Source organism: Chelonoidis abingdonii, unplaced genomic scaffold (genome assembly GCF_003597395.2).
Source record: "Chelonoidis abingdonii isolate Lonesome George unplaced genomic scaffold, CheloAbing_2.0 scaffold0004, whole genome shotgun sequence".
NCBI lineage: Eukaryota > Metazoa > Chordata > Testudines > Testudinidae > Chelonoidis > Chelonoidis abingdonii.
In genome coordinates, this window is record NW_027424265.1 from 86,307 (window position 1) to 111,955 (window position 25,649).

At 53.1% G+C, this 25,649-nt stretch overlaps 1 protein-coding gene and 1 pseudogene across 1 annotated transcript in view; one reads left to right on the forward strand and one right to left on the reverse strand.

The window, feature by feature from the left end:
* The window catches only part of LOC116839030 (uncharacterized), a 75,890-nt gene extending 70,433 nt beyond the window's left edge, over positions 1-5,457 (reverse strand). The window contains exons 1-2 of the mRNA XM_032804674.2: positions 5,350-5,457; positions 2,458-2,479 (exon numbers count right to left, since the gene is read on the reverse strand). Of these exons, the coding sequence (XP_032660565.2) occupies positions 2,458-2,479; positions 5,350-5,457 (130 nt within the window). The remainder of the gene's footprint in view (positions 1-2,457; positions 2,480-5,349) is intronic.
* A 4,068-nt stretch (positions 5,458-9,525) lies between these two features.
* LOC142045999 (uncharacterized) lies at positions 9,526-19,138 on the forward strand (annotated as a pseudogene).
* The last annotated feature ends 6,511 nt before the right edge of the window (positions 19,139-25,649 follow it).

Genomic DNA, 25,649 nt, shown 5'->3' on the forward strand with positions numbered 1-25,649 from the left:
AAGTCACGGGGAGGGGTCACGTGAGGCGGAGCGGTCACATCCCCCTCCATTTAGCTGGTGCAGCTTACCAGTCAGAAATGATTTCTACCTGCACCACTGGGGACAGGGTTGGGTCCTCTTCCCCTCCTCACCCATACTAGGGTTGCCAGTTTTGGTTGCACGTATCACTGGAGGTTTCATCACATGACCATCTTTAATTTAAAATTACCTTTAATTCCTGGGAGATTCCAGGAAAGTTCGTCTCTCTGCCCTACCCAGCCCTCACCAGATGTCTTCTAGCCACAGCAAGATTTCAGTCTGCCCTGAGCTTTCAGCACTCAGGCTTTCTGCTGAGCCTGCCACCAATGGGGACACTTGGAGATGGGTCGAGACCTGACACTGCCTTCTTGCACTCATAAGGAGTTGTGATTGGTGATGGGTTTGAACTGGCGTTTGTTGGAGGGCTGCAACGGGCAGGTATATGCATGTGGGAAATGGGAAAACTTAAAATATCTGCAGTAGTTACTTGCTTATTTAAACTAAACTTGCTTTACTCCTTTAAGAATTGGACATGCATTATGTAAAGCAGTGGTTTTCAACCTGTGGTCTGCAGACCCCTAGGGGTCCATAGACTAAGATTTCCAAAGTGGTCCACATCTCCATTTGAAATGCTTTAGGACTCCACGTTCATGTCACCCTCCCCATCCATACCCAGGCTGGGGAAACTAATCCTCCAACCAGCAGACCAAATCTGGTGATGAATCCTGGTCACCTGCTACATGAGGCACTTTATGCATAAGCTAAGAAGAGGGGTTTACAAATGGGGTGGGGAAAGGTTGAAAACCACTGATGTAGATTTGAGTTAGCACCTTAAAAAGTGTAGTTTGGTATTGTTCTGAAATAAGTATAAATTAGTTTAGTTTTGCTTCAGATAATGACAAATACACCTTGTCTTAGGGTTGGAGCAGCACATTCACAGTAAGGTTCTTAGGTGTTGTGACGGGCTTGCTCACAGAGACCCTCTTCCCTTGGGACAGTCACCTGATGTGCTGAGACTACCATTGAGCCCATTTTTTCTGTCAGTTTGGGCCTCCAGTACCCTGCCTTGTTCAGTCAGACATGCCAGTCTGCTCCAGCACAGATCCAGGGTCTGAACCACATGCCCCAAAGATGCAGACTTAACTGAAAACAGCTTAAGAAATGCTCCTGTCTCCAGCACCCAGCTCCCAATGGGATCCCAATTCCAAATAAATCTGTTTTACTCTGTATAAAGCTTATACTTTATGGACTGCTGAGCAGGACTGGGGTTCTGATCCCAGGGCAGGAAGATTTAAGGTCATTTGGGGAATGGCACTGAAGATAAAGCAGGTGGTTGGGTCAAGGTTACTTTAGCTTTTTTTTCATTCAGCCATTCCTTCTCATTCATTCATTCATCTTTCTTTCTCATTCATCTCTTTGCAAACCCAATCATTCATTCTCCTTTGTTCCTTCCTTCCTTCCTTCTTTTATTCCATCTCTCTCATCTCCTCTTTTTTTTCATTTATTCTTTCTTTCTTTCTCATAATCACTTTTCTGTTCTTTTTGGTTCCCTCTTTCACACACCCCTTTCTTCTCTGTCTCCCAATCAGCTCTTCTACTTACTTCCTTCATAAATTCATGCGCTCCTTTAGTCTTTCTTTCATTCTGTTGCTCATTCATCATCTCGCTCATTCATCTCCTCTCAAACTCATTCATTCATTCCATGTTCTCTTTCATTTGTAGGTTTGGGAGCATTAGATCTTCCTTGGTCAACATCAGCAAAGGTCAACTTTGCCGTACACACTCAAACAAGATTTAAAAAGTATTTCCATTGATGATGATCAAAATTTACAAATAGGCAAAGTAAGAACAATGCTGCCTGGGAATTGATTAGTTTGCTTTAAGGATATTTACTTTGCCTATTTAGACATGGGACATTGGCAGTTTGTTTTAGTGTTTAGCAAGCTGTGATTTTTTTGAATCTCAGTGTCTCCTGTCCTTAAATAATTAGAGTCTAAGCCCCGCTCAGAATTTCCTGCAACTGTGACAATTTGAAGAGCAAAAATTGGGTGGCAGGGGACAGGGAGGTGCTTAAAAATAACCACTGATATTATCCATTTAAATTACAGAAAAATGAAAACCAAATTCTGCCAAGCCTAGTCACTCTCAATGCAGTTCCTACCACCTTGGCGTAGGGGAGAAGATGCCCCATAACACTAGGTGGCAGAGTTGTATCGCAGATTACATGACCATAGGTTAGAAGTTGGGGACCTAGCAAATTTACCCAGATCAGATGCAGGGCTGGGGTGGCTGTTCCCCTTGCCCCTCTCAAACAATGAGATTCTTATGGGAGGCGCCAGTCTGTTGGGATGGGCAGGCTTAGACAGCCCTGCCAGGGACAGACGGAGTCAGTTTCTGAGGGGTAGGGGTGTATCAGCCTCTGGAATTGGGACAACTTACTGTGTCTCTGCCGTGACACCACCTGTGAGGAGAAGGGGAAACAACCATTAAACAGGAGGGCGCTTGGTCCCGTGGACCTTGGGGCCTCGGCCAAAAGCGAAAGTCTCAGGATTGCTGTGCTCAGTGCAAGACCTTTGAAAGGGGATCCATTTTAGAGCAATGTAGGATATTGTGCGCTGAGGCTGTAGGGGGAGAAACCCACCACCTGAAAGGGGGATCTCCCTACTCTGCGGATCGGACAAGGCCGCAAAGCCGGCTGTTGGGGTGAGACATACCGAAGAGAACAAGGAAGTACCGTGTTCCCAAGCAGCAGGTCTCGCTGGCATCTCATGGGGTCCTTTCACTTGTCACCTTCTGTTTCCAAATTCTGATTCCTGCTTTTCTCTGCATCTTTACATCTAGCCCCGTGAAATAACCTTCAGTTCGGTGTCCCTGAAGACATGGCCGAGCGCCTTGCGTACAGGACAGCTGTGCTCTAAGGTGAAGCCGGTGAACCAGGAACACCCTGGCTGTCCAGAAGCCGAGGGACAGGCCAGGCATGAGTGACCAAGTTGGGGCACCAGTCTGCTTTCAGAGGAGCAGGGCTCAGAGATGGTGGCCAGGGAACATATCCTCTGGTGGGTGCCCACCAGGCTCCCTTCTGCTGATTGACCCTGAAAAGTGCCCTTTGTGATGGTGCCCCCCATAAGGCTTTATGGAATATGCTTATGAATGTATCTGTGACATAACTAGAATATGTTTTATGCTACATATGCCACGTAACATATCTCTGTAAAGGTTATGATCTACTGAATCTGCTAATCCCATTTGTACGCATGTGTCATTTTTGTACTTGAAGTTAGGAATATTGGCTGTGTACTTGCTTGATTTTAACTAACCTAGTAAAGCATTTGGTGTGCTTCGTCAGAAAAGTGCAGATTAAGTGCCCAGTCAAAAACCACTTAAACCAACAATGAACTTGAAGATGCCAATCCACAGCTGAGTTTTCACGGGAATGTGGCTTGGCTGGTAAAAATGGAGTCATGCATGGACATGTGGCTTGCCCAAGTGATTCCAAAAATCCATCTTGGAGCTGGACTTTGCATAGGAGAGAGAAGGGGGTCTCCACCCACAAGAGAAAGTCTATTTAAATCCCTGGGAGACCCCTCCATTTTGTCTTCAGCTGGCTAAAGAGAGAGCCTTTCTACCCCCTAAGATACCTGAAAGAAACTGGAACAAAGGACAGTAACCACAGGGGGTGTGAGTGATTGCTGGACCCAGACTAGCAGGAGACTAGTCTGTAAAAGGAAGCTTACTGGAACTGGTGAGGTTTTATTTGTATTCAGTTTTCTTAGACATAGATTTGCGTCTTTTATTTTATTTTGCTTGGTAATTCACTTTGTTCTGTCTGTTACTACTTGGAACCACTTAAATCCTACTTTCTGTATTTAATAAAATCACTTTTTACTTATTAATTAACCCAGAGTATGTATTTATACCTGGGCGGGGGGGCAAACAACTGTGCATATCTCTCTATCAGTGTTATAGAGGGCAAACAATTTCTGAGTTTACCCTGCATAAGCTTTATACAGGGTAAAATGGATTTATTTGGGGTTTAGACCCCATTGGGAGTTTGGCATCTGAGTGTTAAAGACAGAAACACTTCTTAAGCTGTTTTCAGTTAAGACTGTAGCTTTGGGGCACGTGGTTCAGATCCTTGATCTGTGATGGAGCAGAAGGGCATGTCTGGCTCAGCAAGACAGGGTGCTGGAGTCCCAGGCTGGCAAGGAAAGCAGGGGAAGAAGTAGTCTTGGCACATCACTTGGCAGTTCCCAAGTGGGTTTCTGTGATCCAACCCGTCACACCCCTCCTCCCTTGTGTCTGCAGAAGGGGTAATCTGATACTGGTTTACACTTTTATGTGCTTTGAGCTCTGCACTAGGTAAAATCCAGGAATTTTAACTAAGGCCTGTGGGATCCGCCCCGGCTCTCCAGTCCCAGCTTCTCCCACACCCGAATCCAGGTGCTGGCAGCAATGCAGGGCTGCTAAGTAGGAGACACAGCTTCCACCCCTCCTCCTGTCCCCCCCACCCCGAAATACCTTTCCTCCTCCTGCAAAGGCAGATGAGGAGAAGCACCAGGGGCAGCAGAGCTGCGGCCCCGATGCCTCCGGCCGCCAGGGTGATCCACAGAGGCCAGGCTGGGGATGAGAAGGGGACGGGTGAGCCGCCAGCAAATGAGGGGTATTTTGCACCCGCTGCTAGAACATAGGCGCTGCCCTCAGCTGCAGTGCTGCCCTCTGTGGCTTAGACACAGGAGCAGCACCCTGGGTCATAAGTCCCGCCAGAGAGTTTCTGCTGAGGCAGGTTCTGTCCCTGCCTCCTCCATGCCTCATGCTCCATCTCCCAGGGGTGATGCCTGGCTCTGATTTTGCCCCCAACAAGCAGCTTGCCCAGTGCTTTGGGGGTGTATCTGAGGGTATGTCCCCACTGCATTGTGAACACAGATGTGCGGGACCTAGTCTGGTGGAGCTGGTGTTTCTCATTCCTTGCTAGGATTGCAATGGCCGCACCTGGGTTTCTGGGCCATGCTAACACATCCACACTGCACCACACAGACCTTCTGAGCCAGGTCTGGGGCTTGAGCTGTGGCCACTCTGCCAACGGACCAGGCTTGAATCCGCATCACAGTGGGGCTTGGGCTCTGAGCCACCCCCACAGCAGGGTCCTGGGACTCAGGTGTGCTTGCTGACCCGAGTCAGACTGATTTATGTGTGGATGAGTGAGAGCCGGGCATGGTGTGAAGAGTAGACATACCCTTAATGGAGCCTGGGGAAGCCTTTGCTGTCACAGTGACGTTCACAGCCCAGCTCCAAGGGAATGGGATCCACTTCCCTCTAATATTCTCCTCATACCCATAGGAGAATTCCCCGGTACTCTTGGAAATGGCCTGATGGGATGCTGAGAACAGAAACTTTCATAGAGCCGGTGCCAGGATCCATGGTGCTGATCTCTGACCCCATGTCCCCGGGAATGAGCTCAGCTCCACCCTTGTAGAAGTGAAACCTTCATTCACTGGTGTCCTCAGAGGCCATGCAGGTGATGAGCAGGGGGAGCCCTTTGCTCACTGCTCTGGATGGGGGATCCATGCTCAGCGCTGGCTGGGGAGGGGGATCTGAGGGGAGCAGGATAAGGGAGGGGTCAGCATAGGAATTACCCTGCTGCTTGTAGGGAAGGGGCGGCTATACTGTATAATAGGTACTAGGAACAGCAGTGTTGGGGGGTAGGTAAAGGGCGGCTGTGCTGTGTTATGGGCACAGGCATAGTGCAGGCAATGGGGCGGATTTGCTGTGGGGTGAATTGTCCTGTTAATTAATTAAGCTCTATCTGCAGCACCTTCCCTGGGATGACCCCGCTCCCCACCCCCACTCCAGGGCATCTATGGGACCCGGGCTTGTGGACTCTGTGTGCAGAAGCCCATGTGTGAGCGTCCGCCCTGCATCGCGAACATGGACCTCCCAGGGCTGGGCCCAGATCTCTCTGCCATGCTAACATGCAGACCTTGGGCTGCATCCGCACTGCAAAGCGACGGGGCTGGGACCCAAATCGCCATGAGATTTGGCTTCTGACCCATGCTCCCAGTGGGGCCCTAGGACCTGGGTCAGGCTAATTTGTGTGTGGACAGAAGGAGAGCTTGGCTTCACAGCTGAATCAGAACTCAGCCTCAATGTGCAGTAGAGATGCCCCCCAAAAGCCCTGCCACCCCTCTTCAGAGGGTCCCTGTGCTCCCCAACAGAGTCCCTGCACCTCAACTCACTCTCTCTGCTGCCTTGTGACAAAGGGTTTCGTTAACCCCATGAGCCCCTCCTACTGGGTGCCCTGTGGCCTAGATCAGAATTGGGGGTGAGTTGGTGGGTGGGAAGGGGTAGTACCGGGGTGGGGACCACAGGGTTAGCGTCTGCCAGGACCTTGGGCGGAGAGAATGGGGAAGGTGATAACCGATGAAGCATCCGTCACTAGGACATAGGGCGAGTGCCCAGTTTACCTTGAGTACCAGGTGTGGCAGCAGCTCTTGTGTGACGGCCACAGGAATACCACATAGTGGCCACCTGTCTGGCTTTTTACCAGAAAGTCTAGTCAAAAAGGCGACTTGATGGTATCCAGTCAGATCTACTGAATGGATACCCAAAGCCCAGTTACTGCAAGTGGTGAGGTACCGAGTAATCACCCGTGCCAGCCCCTACTCAGCCAGAGCCAGCTCCTATTTGCATCAGGTGGCTGCAGCTCCCAGCCCCGGCTCTGCAAGTGAATCTGGGAGAGGGGAAGAGGGGAAAAGCAGTGAGCAATGGAGGGACGGGGAAAAAGGAGTGAACAGGAGGTTTGGACTCAGGGGGAAGGGAAGAGATAGGAGCAGGGATTGGAGGAAGACACGGGACAGGGATGAGATCTGAGGAGAAGGGGCAGGAGTGGAGCCTCGGGGGTGGGCAGATGAGGTTCCGGTACTATCGCCGAAGTGTCCAATTTTTAAACATTACAAAGTTGGCAACCCTAAAAAGGTAAATTGGAGAGGGGTCAGCCATGAGATTCAAATCCTGCCTGACAGTGATAGACTCCAGAGGATCAGTCCATGTAGCTCAACAAAGAGAAAGTTAAGGGCTGGCTTGAGCCTCATCTTTAAGTATCTATATGGGGAACCCATACTTGATAATGGGCTTGTCAATCTACCAGTGGAAGGTCTAACACAATCCAATGGCTGGAAGATAAATAGAGACCAGAATGAAGGGGAAAATTTCAGTCGTGAGAATAATGAACCGTTGGAATGACTTACGGAGTCTCGTGGTGGATTCTCCATCAGTGACAATTACTAGATCAAGGTGGGATATTTTCCTAAAAGATCTGCCCTGGGAATTATTGTGGGGCAGGTCTCTGGTCTATGTGACACAGGAGGTCAGACTAGATCATCACAATCAGGGCCGGCTTTAGGCCTATTCCACCAATTCCCCCGAATCAGGCCCCATGCCTAAGAGGGCCCCAGGCCCAGTAAGAATCCCTTCCCTGGCTAGAGGCGCCTTTTTCATTTTTACTCACCTGGCAGCACTCTGGGTCTTCGGCGGCACTTCAGCGGTGGGTCCTTCGCTCGCTCTGGGTCTTTGGTGGCACTTTGGTGGCGGGTCCTTCGTTCACTCTGGGTCTTCGATGGCACTTCGGGGGTGGGTCCCTCGCTTGCTCTGGGTCTTCGGCAGCGGGTCCTTCAGTGCCGCTGAGGACCTGGAGCAAGTGAAGGACTGTCGCTGAAGTGCCGCCGAAGACTCGGAGCACCGCCTGGTGAGTACAAGCCTCACATGTTTTTTTACATGTGTTTTTTTTTTTTTTAGTCATCCCTGTTGGGTGCCCGTGGAAACTGTTCGATTTGGGCCCCGCACTGCCTAAAGCTGGCCCTGGCTGCAGGGAATACATCATATCTCTCTATGTGAGACAGATGCATGTATATCTATCATTCTCTATAGAGATAGAAAAATAGTCATGTACCTTTATTTGCTATTTTTCTCACTGTCTCTGACACTATGGGATAGTATTAAAATGGAAAAAAAGTCAATGATGGTTCTGAAGGAGATTAGAGAGATACAATGGCAGAGAGGAAACAGTCAGTATGAAAGTTTTAGAGTTCACTTAAATAGCTGAAAGCTAAGAAATAAAAATGATGACACAAGATGACAAAGCGCCAAGTTTAATTTTTAAAGCAAATTTTACTGAACATTTTCTACCGGTGCCCAGGCAAATTTCCATCTACGCAGAGCCCTTCCCTTCTATGGTGACAATGAATTCACAATGTCAAGTAACACACAGACTGAAATAATGTTAAAGTCAGCTTTTGCCTTTTGGCCCAGCTCCCCCGGCCAGAGCCTCACAGCCCCGCTACCCCGGCCAGAGTCCCGCAACCCCGCAGCCCTGCTCTCCCAGCCGGAGCCCCGCAACCCCATGGTCCCACTCCCCAGGCCAGAGGGCGGCAAGTCCCGTAGCTACCTCGGCCAGAACCCCACAACCCCATGGTCCCACTCTCCCAGCTAGACCCCCGCAACCCCGCGGTCCTGCTCCCCCGGCCGAGCGTGGAAAGTCCCGTGGCCCCGCTACCGCGACCGGAGCCTTGCAAACCCGCAGCCCTGCTCTCCCGCCGGAGCCCCACAGCCCCGCTCTCCCGCCGGAGCCCCATGTCCCTGCTACTCTAGCCAGAGCCCCAAGGCCCTGCAGCCCCGCTCTCCCAGCCAGAGCTCCGCAACCCTGCGGTCGCACTTCCCCGGCCAGAGCCCCGCAATCCCGCGGTCCCGATCTCCCAGCCTAGCGCTGCAAGTCCCCTGGCCCCGCTACCACAGCCAGAGCCCTGCAACCCCACAGCCGCGCTCTCCCGGCCAGAGCCCCGCAACCCCACGGTAGCGCTCTTCCGGCCAGAGCCCCGCAACCCAACAGCCCCGTTCTCCCGGCTGGAGGGCAGCAAGTCCCGCGGCCCCGCTACACCGGCCAGAGCCCTGCAACCCCACAGTCCAGCTCCCCCAGCCAAGTGCGGCAAGTCCAGCGGCCCTGCTACCGCGGCCGGAGCCCTGCAGCCCCAGCCCCCGGCCCGAGAGTGGCAAGTGCAGCTGCCTCGCTCCCACGGCAGAAGCCCTGCAACCCCACTACCACCGCCGCAGCGCAGAAAAACAGGAGAGTACATGCCCCACGAATCGAGCCTTGCACTGGCTAAAGCCGGCCCTGATCACAATGGCAGCTCTTTGCCTTGGAATCAGAGTTGCTGAGTTCTCGGTCACCAAAGGGCTTTCCCCACCAGCCCTAAGAACGGTCAGACTGGTCAGACCATGGTCCATCTAGCCCAGTAGCCTGTCTCCAACAGTGGCCAATACAAGAGCTTGTGGGGGAGTGAACAGGGCAATTTGAAGAGAGCCACCCATCCACTAATAGCAGCCACACTTGGAGTGAGTGGGACCACCCAGATTTAGCCATTGGGTTGGGAGTCTGGAGTCTCCCAGGATTCGTGGGATCTCCTTGAAACCCTCCCAGGATAGCTGGTGTTGGCGCACTGCTCAGCTGTCACAGAGATGGAGACTGGCTGGCTCTCCCTGGATCGGGTCCCCCAGCTAGATGGGTGTATCCAGTATGCACAGCTGTACAAGCCAAAGTCCCCTGGCCCCGTGAGGCTCAAGGTGTGTGTGTTGCTGCTTCCAGGCGAGACCCTCCTTCCGCTGTCCTTGGAGAAATTGAATCCTGTGTGAGCGCCAGAGGGAACCAAACATGTGAGGGTGACAGTCTCTCCCGGGAGTTACACGGTAAACTGGGGGCTCAGGGAGAGGGATGGGGCTCAAAAAGAGAAACAATGTCTATCTATAAGGGAAAAGGGGCTTGGAGCAAGAGGAGCTGGGACAGCCTCAGAGTATGTCTGCACTATGAAATTAGGTCAATTTTATAGAAGTTGACTTTTAGAAATCGATTTTATACAGTTGATTGAGTATGTCCACACTAAGCTCAGTAAGTCAGTGGCGGGCGTCTTCACTATCATGGCAGCATAGACTCATGGAGCGGTGCACTGTGGAAAGCTATCCCATGGTTCCCGCAGTCTCCACGGTCCATTGGAATTATGGTTTAAGCTCCGAATGCCTGATGGGGCAAAAACATTGTTGCAGGTGGTTTTGGATACTTGTCGTCAGTCGTCCCTCTCTCCCTCCATGAAAGCAACTGCAGACAATCATTTTGCGCCTTTTTGCCTGGGTCACCCATGCAGACACTATAGCAGGGCAATCATGGAGCCTGCTCAGCTCCCCGCTAGCACTGAATGAGGACATGGGGGCCAGGACTGGGTGTGAGGGGAGAGCGCCCCCTACAGCGCTACACTCTGCCCTCTGCAACCCAATACCCTCTAGTGTTGCAGTGAGATATTGGAGCCTCATTGAGACCCCTCCCGCAACCTGCTAAGTAGCCTATGTTGCAAGACATCATAGTGTAAGCTAAGGTCATCACTTCAGTCCTGCGGTTGCAGACGTAGGTCGCATTTGCAGGGCATGCTATTTTGTGCCTCGCTGTGTCTCAGCGGGGAGCTCTAACCAGGAGCAGGTGTCTGCGGTCCCTGGGCCGGGGGTCATTTCATCCCCATGCGGCCCAAGGGGGAAACGGCTGTTGTTTTTTATTAGAGCAGAGATGGAACAGTTGACTGAGTGGAAACAACCTCAAACCACAGGTTATTCAAGGCACCATGGTGACTGAAAGTGTTCTCATTGTTCTGGGTCAGTGACTGACTCTTTGTTTTTCCTCCTGCCTTTCTCTCTCTTTCCCGTCCCTGGAGTTCTCATCTCTTCTCACTTCCGGCCTCTCTCCAGTGTAACACCCGCACAACAAGAGTCTTGATTTATTTGACGCCTTCGAGTCCAGAGAAATTCCCAGCCACTAACTAAGGTTCTCCTACAGTTGAGGAGCAAAAGTTCACACCTGAGATGTGCTATGAAATAAGTGATGTTTAGTGACAGCTCTTTGTTATCATTTCTGGACTTTGCAATTCTCCCCGGGGGTGGATATTTATGTGGATTATAAATTCCCAGTCCCCCTCCAAAATATTTTTGTTGATCTTTCCAAACTCTTACAGTTCCCTTCCCTTTGCATCCATTTCCCCCAGCCAGGAATTGAACTCACCTCTAGAGCCACTGGGAAAGGTTGTCCCGGCCTGGGAAATGTTTTGAAATGTCAAATATTTTTCTTTGCCGCATGCAGATGAAACAACTGGAGCACGGTTTTAAATTGCAACCCCCCACCACCACCACCAATCTCTGTAATAGGGGAGAGAGTGAAGCGCAAGTGAACGTGACGTATGGGGCCCCACATTTCTCTTCACAGGCCTGCTCTGGGATGTGGAGAACCCAGTTTCAGGTCGCTGGTCTGTGTCGAGCAGTTGACTCTTGGTCTTCTCCATCCTAGATGAGTTCCGTAGCCATGGGGCTGCTCATAATGGTCCTTTCTGGCTTCATAATCTGTGACCATCCCATCTAAGCCCCTATGTAACACCTCCCTAAAACAATCCCTGGAGCAGAACTACTAGGAAACCCCCCGACTCCTGATTTAAAACTTGCCAGTGACGGAGAATCCACCACGGCTGTTGGTGATGCCCTCAGTCACTTCTGCTGCCCTTTGCTGTACAGTTAAAGACACGACGTTTCATTACCCCGGTGTTCAATCCTAAAGGGACTTTCAACCCGGAACAGCCCCAGCTGATCACTGGCAAAGCCGCCCTGGCTACTGAACACCCAGGTAGAGTAGCTGTGTCAATGCAGACGTACTGCTCCCAAAGACTGGCCCCCACCCCTGTTCATCACAGGATGGCAAGGGGGAGCTGATTCCACTGGCTTCCACTCAGCACAAGAAACCCCCATGACTCTGGGGGTTCTTTAGCCAGTCTGGGGTCCGGGAAGAGGCCCTGACAAGTTAATCAGCCAGCCAGGGGCTTGTGGCACATGCATCCCTCCCCTTGGCTGTAATGTTGAGAACCTGGCCAGAGGCAGACACCAGAGCCCTGCTGGGACACAAAAGGGCTTGCTTGAAAATTTGGGAGAATGTTAAGGACCTCTGATTGGAGCTGGGGAATTTGGGGCACATCGGGGTCTCCGGGGGTGCCAGGGCTGATGAATCCAGAGGGGGTGTTTACGGGAGCAGTCTGTCAGCAGGATCTCAGCATCAGCATCAGAGCGAACCCCAGGAAGCTGGGGCCTTTCCTTGGCTGCCCTTTCTCTCTGGCACAGGTTCTCTGGGCCGCTCAAGATGGAAATTTCCCAGTTCCAATGAAATCCTCTTAGCTTCCTCCCTAGTCTCTGTTTTGCTTCAGTTTTCTGTTAATTACAGGCCCCAACCCTGCCTCTAGCCCAGCGAATCACATCTGCCCATGATGCCAACCTGCATGGCAGACGTGTGAAATTTTCAGAAACGTCGCTTTGTCTTTTCTCCAATCTGCCCCCCACACTTGGGAAGAGCTCCCCACAAACAGCTGCAAAGCCACCCTAGGCTCTACCGTCACACCCCAAATTAGCCGTGATACCACTGAAGACAGGACAACAGTTGGAGAGTGAGATGGGGACCCAGTAGGGGAATAGGAGGAAGGGGGAGAGCATGTGGGGCGGAGGACTCAGGAGGGTAGACACCTCATCAACTGTACTACAAAGGAAGGAAGAGGTTGAGGGACAGGACACAGAGAGACAGAAGGATAAATAAAGAGGCACCAAAATAAGGCCAAACTCCACCTCCACGTCAGCTTGAACAGTCTCTGTTCTTTCAGCTCAGTCACTGGCCCAGTCTCTATTCCTGTAAAAAGTAACATGACTCAGCTGCTGGGTGACGCTGCCGGCTGAGACACGTCCGTGACCCCTGCCCATGCGGCATTTGCCTGAGAGCGGCAACCAGCGAGCTGGGCAAGAAGTGCAGGTCTAATTCAGTTCTGTCCAGTTACATGTCCTGAGTCAGTGCTGACCCCGTGTCCCAGGGCAGTGCTAGGGGATGCTGTGCAGCAGGGATCACGGTGGGGCTCACTAGGGGGCGCTATCCCCTCCCAGTCAGTGCTGACCCCCTTGTCCCAGCGCAGTGCTAGGAGGCACTGTGCTGTAGGAATCGCAGAGGGGCTCACTAGGGGGCGCTCTCCACCCCAAGTCCCTGCTGACCCCCGTGTCCCAGGGCAGTGCTAGGGGGCTCTGTGCTGCAGGGATCGCAGTGGGGCTCACTAGGGGGCATTCTCCCCCCAGTCAGTGCTGACCCCCGTGTCCCAGGGTAGGGCTAGGGGGCACTGTGCAGCACGGATCACAGTGGGGCTCACTAGGGGGCACTCTCTCCCCCAGTCAGCGCTGACCCCGTGTCCCAGGGTAGTGCTAGGGGGCACTGTGCTGCAGGGATCGCGATGTGCCTGCCTCATTCACGCTTTCCCTCCATTGCCCTCTTTCCCTGCCTCACCCTGCCACCCTCCCTTTCATCTTCCCCATTCTTCTGTCTCTCTTCCTCATTCACACGTTCCCATTCCCTCCACGTGTCTGACTTTCATCCCCCCCCTCTGCCCCTCCCCTTCTCTCACAGTCGCCCTCTCTGCTCCTCCTTCTGGCTGTGTCTCATTCAATCATTCTGTTTCTGACCGTCCTCCTTGTTCTTGGCCAGTGACCTTCTGCACTTCTCCTGCTGTGTCTTTCTCTTTCAATCTCTCCATCTGCATCTCTCCTCTTCTTCAGGCCCTGTCTTTTCTTCTTCCTTTTCACTCATCCTTTTGTCAGTGTCTCATTCCCCCTTTCCTTTTCTCACTCTTCCTGTGTCATTCATCTATTTACTCTCTTTCTTTTTCCCTTTCATTTCCTCTATTTGTGAAGCAGCCTGTTTCTTCATCCGTTTCTTTGCCTCTGTCTCAGTCCCCCTTTCCCTCTCTCACTCTTTCCTTCCATCTCCTCTGTTAGTCCGTCAGGTTTCTCCATCCGAGACACCAGGGTTCTCCAGTGATCAGCAAATCTTGAGGCTGCATCGTCACCACACTTCCGTCCTCCTTTCAGACACCAGCTGGCCCATCCCAGGAGCTGGTTCCTCTCTCGGATACTCAGATTTGGGGAAGTGTCTCGCCTCATGGAACGGACAGTCACAGATATTTGTAAGAGCTCGGGTTTGCTATTTATGTAGCCCATTAAAAGAGCAGATTCACCTGGCTGCAGCATCCTATTACACCCAGCATGGAGCTCCTCCATCTCCTGGGTGAGTGACCCTGCACTCCTCCTTCACCCTGTGTCTCCTTCCCCCCTTCCCTTCATGTGTCTCACCTTCTCCTTCCTCCTCCAGCTCCTTGGGGCCTCTCATCCCCCAGCCTCCATCTCCAGCCTCCATTCAGTGGCAGTCTGGCAGGCATCCGGCATTTCCCAGCCATGTGGGGTCTCCTCACGGGGCCTTTCTGTGCTGGGAGCATGAACCGTGAGCCTCGGGCCTCTGCAAATAGACTATCAGTCACCAGGTGGCTGCTTTCCTAGAGCTTTACCGGAGTATCGAGCTCCTGGTCTTTCCCCGACGGGCGTTTTCTTTCACCTACTGCCTGTCGCTCTCCCCTAAGGAAATAGATGTTGAGCCTGGGGCGGCTCTCACTGCCCATATCTCATCTTCTCTCCTTCAGCTTCTCTCCAGATCCTTCCCTGGCTGGTGTCACCTGCAGGTAAGGAGGGACCGATCCACACACACACCCCAGCTGTCTGTCCAGGTGGGTCCCCTCCATGAAAGGAGGTCACCTAATGGGGCAGACTTCAAGTTCCAGTCTGGCCACATGGTGGGGGTCTGGCTGGTTGGGTCAGAGAATGGGACATGGGGCCTTTCACCTGTAGGGGTTGCCAGTTCTAATCCTGCCCCAGAGGAACTAGCTGGTCAGTGGGGTGGGGAATGGGACCAGACAAGGGACACTGATTCCAGTATTTGCTTCTGTGCCTGGCTTCTCAGTGTGGGGTCCCAGGCATTGTGTGTGGTGACCCGCCCCAGGCATCATGTGCAGGGACCCTCCCACCCCACCTCTGAGTGCATCTCACTCTGTTTCTACTCCACTCAGGGCCAAGATTCGGGATGTGCAGGGGGCCCCAGGAAGACTTCCCAAAGTGACTGGTGATTTGTGGGGGGCTCCATTTTCTGAGGTCCCCTAGAGGCCTTATAGGTGCCAGATTCTCTGATGGGGGAGCCACCCCCTCTTAGAAACAGACCCCTGTAAGCTGCTTGAAATGGAGCACCCCAGAAACAGACTCTAGCCCTGACCCCAGATGAGAAATCTCAGCAGCTCTAGTTGCAAGGTGGGATGTAGCCTGGGATTTGAGTCTGGGGGCTTCTGTGGAGGGAGGTCTCTCTCCCTAGCTGCCATCTCCTCTCATAGCCCCAGACTCACTTTGACTTCCCTCATTTGTCCTGTCTCAGCAGCCCCACAGAGCTGAGTGAGCTGCTCCATGCCTGGCGGATCCTGTGAGATATGGCATGGCCAGGTGGGAACCAGAACCCCCTAGAGGTGATGGGGGCTCCTGCCCCATCCCCAGGGAGAACAGGGATGCATTTGAGGCTAGGAGAGATGCAGCCAGAGCTCTAGGGCCTGTGGGGGACAGACACCGGGTGTCTTGTTCTGTGGAGGGAACAGACAGCTGCGAGGGGCTGCCAGCTTCAGCCAAGGGGGGCAGAAACTTGGAGGCATCACTTGGCTGGGGGAGTGAAACTTCCACTGAATCTCTCTGCCGTTCCTCAGCCTCCCTGCAAGCCCCCACCATCATCGTGGACCCCCAGCACCCTGTGTATTTCCCGGGGGAGCGTCTCACCCTCAGATGTTTAGCCCCTGGTGGGGAGGCAGTGACCAGCTACCAGTTCTACAATCAGCGCGGGGAACAGGTCAACACAGAAACCACCGGCCTGTCTGGGGGGCCTTTGTTGGTCCTGACGGCTGAGACGGGGAAGACTGGGGCGTACAGCTGTGAGTACTGGTCAGTGAGAGACAGACGGCACATCTGCTCCACACGGAGCCAGCCCGTCCCGGTACCAGTGATGGGTGAGTCCCCTTTCTCCTGCTGTCTAATAGGGGATTCCCGTCCCCGTCTGCATCACATGTGAGACCCCAACCCCTCATATGTGGGGAGGGTCACTAGCCTCCTCACTTCCACCCCCAGGGTCTCCTACCCTTGTTGGATGATCTTGTTGCCTTCGCTCCACCTACCCCCAAAAAACAATGAACCTCCCCAAACAAACCAGAACCATTCCACAGATCATCAAACCAGAAGGGTCTCTGTGATCACCTAGTCCTGTCTCCATGAGATGTCCCGAGCATAATTCCTGTTTGAACTAGAGCAGATCTTCTAGGGAAACACCCACCTTTGTTTTAAAAATGGCCAGTGATGGAGAATCCACCACAACTGTGGGTACATTGTTCCAATGCTGAATTCCCCTCCCTATTGAAAATTTCCACCTTATTCCCAGTCCGAATTTCTCTAGTTTCAGCGTTCATCCATTGGATCCTGTTAGATCTTTGGCTGCCAGATTGAAGACCCCTTCGGTATCAGATTTCTATCATCACGTTAGGGACTTATAGACCATGATCAAATCCCCCCTCACCTTGATTAAGCTAAACACGTCGAGCTATAGAGGTTCCTTTAGCACCTGTGCTGGTGGTGAGGCAGACTATAGATTTCAAGAACGTGGCTAAGCGTTAGGTTGCTGGTTTGATTCTGGCTTGAAGGAGCTTCCTGACTGTCCTTTCTGGCCTTTCCCTGCAGATACGGCACATTGTTCTACAGTGCTCGTGGCTCTTTGAATTCTCACTCTGTTCTCCAAAGTCCTCGCATGGGACGGGAGGGGAGGGTTGAAATTCACTGTGGACACATCAGAACGTTTCATTTAAAGATTGTGGATCAGAATGAGACATGTTCCTCCCTCTTAAAACAAAATCCTTTATTTTTGGCTCTGTTCGTATCCTGTATCTGCCCAGAGCGGCTGTGGTGCCTGATGGGAGTTTCAGTGCTGGTGTTTCATGGCCCCATCCTCCTTTCCTGGCCAGCCCTCCTTTCAGAACTAAGCCCCCATGTTGCATTGCAGCAGATCAACTAGAGGGGTGAGCACTGTGCCTCTTGGCAGATGTAGTTTGGAACAGGAGTCCGTTCTGTGTTCGATTTTTGTTGGTAAACACCGATTTCGCTGCCCACACACAACGCAACAAAGAAATATTTCCAACCTTCATAACTGAAATTCACCACTAGGCGAAGTAAGAACAATGATGACAAGATCTATTTCAGGCTATTTACTTTGTATGTTTTGTCCGCGTGGTGTCACCACAAGCACTGGGCCTGCCACGTTGCATGAGCACAGCCTCTGGAGTGCAAGCCGGGGGCCTCTTCCTTTTCACCTCATCAGGCCCTAACGGAGCCCGGTTTGAACCAGCATCTCATAGGATGCTTTCTTACAGCCCCTGGGGCTGCAGGGGGCAGCTGGCCTCATGGTCTCTCTAGCCCCTAAACATTCTCTCTATCTTCCCGGGGAGCATGTTACTCTCCGGTGCTCGGCTCCCAGGAGGGAGATATCGCTTCAGCGATAAAATCAGGGTGCAGATCACTGCAGATCTCCCTGCTCAGAACAGGGGTGCTCAGCTGGGGCTCACAGCTGTGATGGGGATCCCGAAAGCACACACCTGCCTGTCCTGGGGAGCAGAGTCTGGGTGGGAGACCATCTCGGAGCGTAGCCATCCCTGCTTGGCCCTAGAGACTGGTGCATCTGTTTCCTAGGGCTGGCTGAGCTGGGGTCAATGGCATTTCTCCCCCACCACCCCAACCCCCAGGCGCACAGACGCAACCAGCAATCTAGCTGCTGTCAAAGGCATCAGCTCAGTTTCGCTACCTGGTTCTCCTCCTTCTACTTGTGTCAGGTTTTCAAAAACTGAAATTCACTCTCCTCTCAGAGCCAGGGATAGAACCCAGGAGTCCTGGCTCCCAGCCCATGCCTTGATTTGACTTTTATACCCCACTTCCTCATCACCAATCGCTCTGTTGTTTCCACACTCTCGGTACATTAACACCCCCTCTTTTCTCCTATTGTTGCTCTTCACAGATTTCCCCCTTGCTCCATCCATCTCTGTGATATCTGATCCCCCGGGGAAGAGCCCTGTTACCATCCTATGCTCGGCCCCTCCGGGACATGTGGCTAAAAGGTACCAGTTCCTGAAGCAGGGGAATGTCATTGTCTCACAGCCGGGTGCCCGTCTCCAGCTCCGTCAGTCTGATTTGGACGCTACTGGCCCTTACACCTGCAGCTATGAGATCAGTGTCTCAGTGAGAATGATCCAGTCACTGCCGAGTGCCCCCCTCTCAATCCATCTGACAGGTGAGTCATGTTTCCATCTACATCTCTTGGGTCAGGCGATGGCTGTCCAGATATCTGGCCTGCAGACTGGAGGGGTTGTGGGCTACCAACCGGTACGTTGCGATGGACTGAGCAATCTGTCTGTAGAGCTGATGAATCCTGTCTGATATTGGGAGATTTGTATCTGTACCAGACTGCAGACTCCACTTTGGATGGGGGATTCTTTACCTTTGCTGTGGTCAGTTGATCTCCGTCTTTGGCTGAACTTCCAAAAGAAGGTGGGAACAGAATAGCACAAGAGAGTCGTTGATGTCCCCCAAGGCATCTCCCTGCAGTTCCCAGTCCTGCTGCTTGGAAACTCAAAGGAATTATTAAATTCACTGTCTCCAAGGAGACCAAGCATAGGTTGGCCTGTTGGGTTAGCTGTAGGCTCACACCTGTCTTGTCCCAGGAGCATCACCTGATGGTCTTTAAAGACCAATCGACCTTCCCTGAAATGGGCAAGAAAATGGAGAAAATCAGTAAATGAAAAGTGGGTGAACCCAGAGTTGAGGCTCCTCAGAAAAAACATTTCTGGGTGAGGAAGGAATGTTAGTGACCAGGGAGGGAACTATGGCGTGGTAGCAAATGAACTTGGGTGTTGTCTCCCTCTGGACACATCAGCCATCTCCTGGGACTAGGGGGAGGGAGCTCCATAGCCCTGGGAGCTGTTGTTTTAGGCTCAGTCACTACAGTCTCTCTTCAGAGCCTTCCTCGGTCCCGTAAACCTGTTGGCCAAATCTGCGGATGTCCCCAACGGGTCTTGAGTTCACCACTGGTGAGTCTGTTACTCTGACGTGCTCCGCTCCCAGCTCTTAGCATGTGATAGCAGGGACCAGTATCAGAACATAAGAGCTGCCATGCTGGTCTCTGGTCCATCTAGCCCAGCAGCCTGTCTCCAATGGTGGCCCATACCAGAGCTTCAGGGGGAGCGTACAGAACAGGGCAGTTATGGAAGGATTCAGCCCAGGCTTCCATTGTGGCTTGAAGTAGTCAGAGGTTCAGCTTCACCCCAAGCATGGAGTTGTGTCCCTGACCATCTTGGCTAAGAGCCATTGATGGACCTGTCCTCCATGAATGGATCCTCTACTTTTGGGAACCCAGATATGCTTTTGGCCATCACAGCATCCCATGGCAAGGAGAGCGACAGAGACCAGGCAACTGGATGGTCGACCTCAGGGGGCTGAACAGTCAGACTCTGGGGCTCTTTCTCCATCTGGCTTGTCCTTACACTTCCGGCAGTTCAAAGTTCAGCACTTCTGATTCTAAATCACTCGAAAGTCTCACCAGGAATTTTGCCTGTTTGTGTTTTGAGGTGGTTGTTTGGTTAGGTGCTGTAGCCGTTCCCCCACAGCTCTGCCAGTTGTGAGATGCTGTTCCGCTCCGATTGGGAACTGGCATCTGCCCTGTGGGGTGTTTGCTGTGGGGTGTTTCCTAAGCTGGGGGATCACTGGACTCCCCATATCGACTTCTCTTGACTCTGGGGGGTTGCCCCTCTGTACTGACCCCTTTCTCTATCGCAGCTCCTTCACTGGCCCCCAAACTCTCTCTGCATCCCAAGCTCCCTGTGTACCTGCCCGGGGAGAAGGTCACCCTCAACTGCTCATCCTCCCATGGCGAGGAGGTTGCAGGGTTCAGGTTCAACCAGCACAGAGGGGATCAGACCCCTGAAGAGCTGCCAGCTGCCAGCAGGGGGCCCTGGATGGACCTCACGACACAGACGGGGAATAACAGCTCCTACACCTGTCAGTACTGGAGATGGGACGCTGGACAGGAGATTGTATCCGAGAACAGTAACAGCATCACTGTACCAGTGTCAGGTGAGGCTCTGACCCCTGGGATGCTCCACCAGGGTCTCTCCCCACATTTCAGGTGGTGCTAGACAGCCAGAGGAGCAGTGGGTCAGGGAGGATAACAGAGATGCCCCCTATGCCCTCCCTCACCAAATCTCTTTTTCCTCTGTCCCTCTCCATCCCTCATCCTCTGCTGCCCATTATACAGTACATCCGCCCCTTCCCCCCAACCTCTACTGCCCCCTAGTGTCCATTATACAGTACATCCGCCCCTTCCCCCCAACCTCTACTGCCCCCTAGTGTCCATTATACAGTACATCCGCCCCTTCCCCCCAACCTATACTGCCCCCTAGTGTCCATTATACAGTCCATCCGCCCCTTCCCCCCCAACCTCTACTGCCCCCTAGTGTCCATTATACAGTACATCCGCCCCTTCCCCCCAACCTCTACTGCCCCCGTAGTGTCTTTATACAGTATAGCCGCCCCTTCCCCACCCCCACTCTCTGCTGCCCCCTAAGTGTTCCTTTATACAGATAACCGCCCCTTCCCGCCCCCATTCATTCTGCTGCCCCCTAGTGCCCATTAACAGTACACAGCCGCCCCTTCCCCGCCCTGCCCACCTCTTGCTGCCCCTAAAGTGCACATTAACAGTATAGCCGCCCTCCTTCCCGCCCCCACCCCTCTGCTGCCCCCTAGTGCCCTATACAGTAGTAGCCGCCCCTTCCCCACCCCACCCTCTGCTGCCTCCCTAGTGCCCATTGATATACAGTGAGCACTAGCCGCCCCTTCCCCACCCCCACCTCCTGCTGGCCATCCCTAGTGCCCATTCTAGAACAAGTACAGCCGCCTTCCCCACCCCACCCTCTCTGCCCCCTAAGTGCCCATTATAACAGTATAGCCGCCCTTCCCTCAGCCACCCCCACCGTGCTCCTGCTGCCCCTAGTGTCCTTTATACCAGTAATAACCGCCCCTTCCCCACCCCCACTTCTGCTGCCCCCTAGTGCCCAGTAATACAGACGCGCCCTCCCCGCCCCCACCCTCTTTGCCTGCCACCTAGTGCCACCATTATACAGTACAGCCGCCCCTTCCCCGCCCACCTCTGCTGCCCCAGTAGCGTTTATACAGTACATCCTCCTCCTTCCTGACACTCAGCAGGGTTGTTCCTCTACTGACCCGTCCCCTGTCCTGCTCCCATCAGATCCGCCTCCCCAGCCAGCGCTGAGCGTGGATCCTCCATCCGGAGCAGTGAGCGAAGGGCTCCCCCTGCTCATCACCTGTATGGCCCCTAAGGACACCAGCAAGTGGAGGTTTCATTTCTACAAGGATGGAGCTGATGTCATCCCCGGAGACATGGGGTCTGAGATCAGCACCACAGAGCCCAGCATTGGCTCTGCGAACGTTTCTGTGCTCAGCATCCCACGGGCCGGTCCCGAGAGCACTGGGGAATTCACCTGCGGGTACGAGAAGAACATGAGTGGAAGGTGGATCCTGTCCCCCAGGAGCTGGGCTGTGAACATCACTGTGACAGCGAAAATTTCCCCAGGATCCATTCACGGTATGTCTACACGTCACACTAAGCCTGGCTCGCACTCAAGTTTAAACCCAAGCCCTTATTCCATCCACGCATAAATCAGTCTGACTTGGGTCAGCAAGCACTCAGGAGCTGGGTCCTGCTGCAGGGACAGGTAAGAATCCAAGCCAAGTGGTGATGCGGACTCAAGCCCACTCCATTTGCAGTATGGACACAGCTGAAGCCCCAGATCCGGCTCAGAAGGTCTGTGTGGCGCAATGTGGGTGTGTTAGCAAGGCCCAGAGACCAAGGTGCAGCCATTGCAATCCCAGCATGGAATGAGAAACACCAGCTCCACCAGCCCGAGTCCCGCACATCCAGGTTCACAATGCAGTGGGGACATACCCTCAGATACACCCCCAAAGCACTGGGCAAGCTGCTTGCCGGGGGAGAAATCAGAGCCAGGCATCACCCCTGGGAGATGGATCATAAGGGATAGAAAGGGCCAGGACAGAACCTGCCTCACTAGACACACTCAGGTGGGATTTATGACCTGGGGTCCGGCTCCCACATCCAAGCCACAAAGGGCGGCACTGCAGTCGAGGGCAACTCCTGTGTTCTAGCAGTGGGTGCAAAATACCCCTCATTTGCTGGCAGCTCACTCATCCCCTTCTCATCCCCAGCCTGGCATCTGTGGATCTACCTGGCAGCCGGATGCATTGCGGCCGCAGCTCTACTCCCCCTGCTGTTCCTCATCTGGCTCTGCAAGAGGAGGAAAGGTACTGGGGAGGGGGAGACGGGGAGGAGTGGTGGAAGTTGGATCTCCCACTTAGGAGCCCTGAATTCCTGCCAGCACCCAGATCGGGGGGTGGGAGAAGCTGGGACTCAGAAGTTCGGGGGATCCAACAGGCTTTTATTAGTTATAATCCCTGGATGTTCCCTTGTGCAGAGCTCAAAGCACGCGTATCAGTATCAGATTCCCTCCCCTTCTGCAGACACGCGGGAAACACTTTTCAGGGTCAATCAGGAGAAGGGAGCCCGGTAGGCAGCTGCAAGAGCATATGCTCTCAGGCCACCAGCTCCAAGCTCTGCTCTTATGAAAGTAGACTGGCCCCTCAACCTGGTCACATTCACCTGCCTATTCCTTCAGCTTCCAGGCAACCAGGATGTACCTGGTTCACTGGCTTCACCTTAGAGCACCGTTCTCCTGCACGCGAAGTACTAGGCCGTGTATCCAGGGACACCGAACTGCAGGTTATTTCACAGGCTAGAGGTAAAGATGCAGAGAGGCAGGAATCAGAATTTGGAAACAGAAGGTGACAAGTGAAAAGACCTCATGAGGTGCCAGCGAGAGCCACTGCTTGGGAACACGGTACTTCCCTGTTCTCTTTGGTAGGTCTCACCCCAACAGCTGGCCTTGGAGCCTTGTCCAATCCACAGAGTGGGGAGATCCCCCTTTCAAGTGATGGGTTTCTTCCCCCACAGCATCAGCGCACAATATCCTACATCGCTCTAAAATGGTTCCCCATTCAAAAGCCTCACACTGAGCACAGAGATCCTGAGACCTTCGCTTTCGGACGAGGCTCTAAGGTCCACAGAACCAAGCACCCTTCTATTTAATGGATCTGTTTCCCCTTCTCTTCACAGGTGCTGTCATGGCAGAGACACAGTAAGTTGTCCCAATTCCAGAGGCCAATACACCCCCACCCCTCAGGGACTGGCTCTGTTTGTCCCCGGCTGAGCTGTCCATGCCTGCCCACCCCAACAGACTGGCCCATCCCGTAAGGAAGGAAGAAGGAAGAGAGGAAGGAAGGAGAATAAATGACCGAGTTTGCAAAGAGATGAATGAATGAATGAATGAATGAGAGGGAATGGATGAATGCAAAAAATAAAAGCTGTAGTAACCTTACCCAACCACTGCACCCACCTACTCTATCCCCAGTGCCGTTCCCCTGATTACCCTACATTTTCCTGCCCTGGGATCAGAACCCCAGCATTGGTCAACAGACCCTGCTCCACCACTGATATTTGGTTCTCCCTCCTTCAGGCCCGTGTATGTCAACAGACCCTCTGGGGCCGGCACAGGTGAGTAACACTCCCAGGTGTCCCCACAGGTGACGAAGACTCATACCCTCATGGTGGGAGACATGGAGTCTCAAACCCTGGGGTGGGGTCTCTGGGGCACTTCCCCTTTAAGAGGGGAATTTCTGACTGCCGCACTCTGGCTTCCTTGTGAATAATTCTAATGTGAGGTTGCACCTACTGGTTAAAGATGGGAATCACAGCACAGAGGAGATATTCGCCCTCTGGGCTCTCCTGGGAGACCAGGCCGCAGAGCAGGGGGGATGATCTGTTGTGTGATTAGCTCTGCAGCAATGGAGCTGTGATGGGCAGGTCCAGCCGGTGACCCACAATCAGCCGGTGCGGCTTAGCATCCCTGGACGGAAGCCCTTAGTGCATCGAAACCCCCAAGAAAGGGGCAAGAAAGAAGAGGATGCAGATGCCAGGGTACGGTACAACTGCTCAGTAAAATCAGGACAGAGCTCCCCCCTTCAGAGCCCCACATCCCGCTCCCTGCAGCACAGTGACCTTCAGCACCATCCTGGGCCATTGGGATGAGCAATGACTACACGGGGACAGCACTCCTTATTACACCTCCACCCTGCTCCTTACAACACAGCTCCCCCTTTCACTGCATAGGGGGCATAGGGAGAGCCCCCCCTTCTGAACCTCCCACCCTGTTCCCCACAGCACAGTGCCCCCTACTGCCACACCAAGGCATTAGGGTCAGCACAGACTGCAGGGGGCGAGATCCCCTACTACAATCTCCCATCCCACGACCTGCAGCACAGCGCCCCCTAGTCTCACACTGGGGCATTGTGATCTGCACTGAGCAGAGAACACCCCCTACTGAGCCTCCCACCCTGCTCCCTGCAGCACAGCCCCCCTAGCTGACATGAGTCCCTGTCTTTTCTGTCCTAGGCGACCAACACTGTCTACTCCAAGGTGACTACCCCTAGTGCCGTGGCCAAGCAGAGAGGAGGAAAGTACATCTCAGAGACTGTGGTGTACAGCAAAATCCCCTACTGATCACAGCCTCTGCCACCACCCCGTCCCACCCCACACTGAGAACACCTCACATAATGCCTCATCCCCCCAACCTTCCCTTCCCTGCACACCCTGCTAACAGCCACAAGCTTCTTCCTGCTGTACTTTGAATTTAAGGGAGTAGGGGGCTGGCAACCAGGTCTCCTGGGTTCTTTCCCCAACTCTGGGAGGGGAGTGGGGTTAGTGGGTAAGAGCAGAGCAGAAGGTGTGGTTTGGAGCCAGGCTGTGCAGAGGGAGTAGGTTAGAGCAGGGAAAGTAGGAATTCCTAATGCTTGGGTTAGTTTCAGCACACGGGTTAGAGGAGGGAGATTGGGTTTTACTCCGTCAAAGAGAAGCATTTGCAGAACTATGTCAAATAGTCCAGAGGGGCCCCTACCCCTACGCCTGTTCCAATGCACATTGCACCCTTTTGTTGTGGGAAACCTCTTACAATGGGACCCCCTGTATATTATTATTCTTGTTCCTTCGCCGTGGAGTTCTGGGTCAGAGTTTTCAAAAATCCTTTAAACAAAATGAAATCAAGTTGGTTTTCATTAAGGGGTTAGATAGGGGAGGGGCCTCCACACACACACACAGCTCTTACCCCGTACAGTAGGGGGCAGAAGGGAGAGATGGACACACACACACACATACACACACACACGGCTGACGGACATCCTGCGAGCAAGAGATCTATGCAAAATCACAGCATTGGAAGATCATCCCATACTGTGATATTTTAATTGAACCACTGAAATGCCGCCAGCTCTGGGGTGAGGACTGACCACCCTTTAACACAGTTAGCACTACCCCTCCAAAGGGACTTTCACCTAGGGCTGAAATGCAGCCACTTCCAGGGGATTTGGGGAGGGTGGGGGGGATGATCTGACAGCAGTTTAGCAGCCTCAGTGAAAACACTGCAGAAGGAGATCTCGTCCCC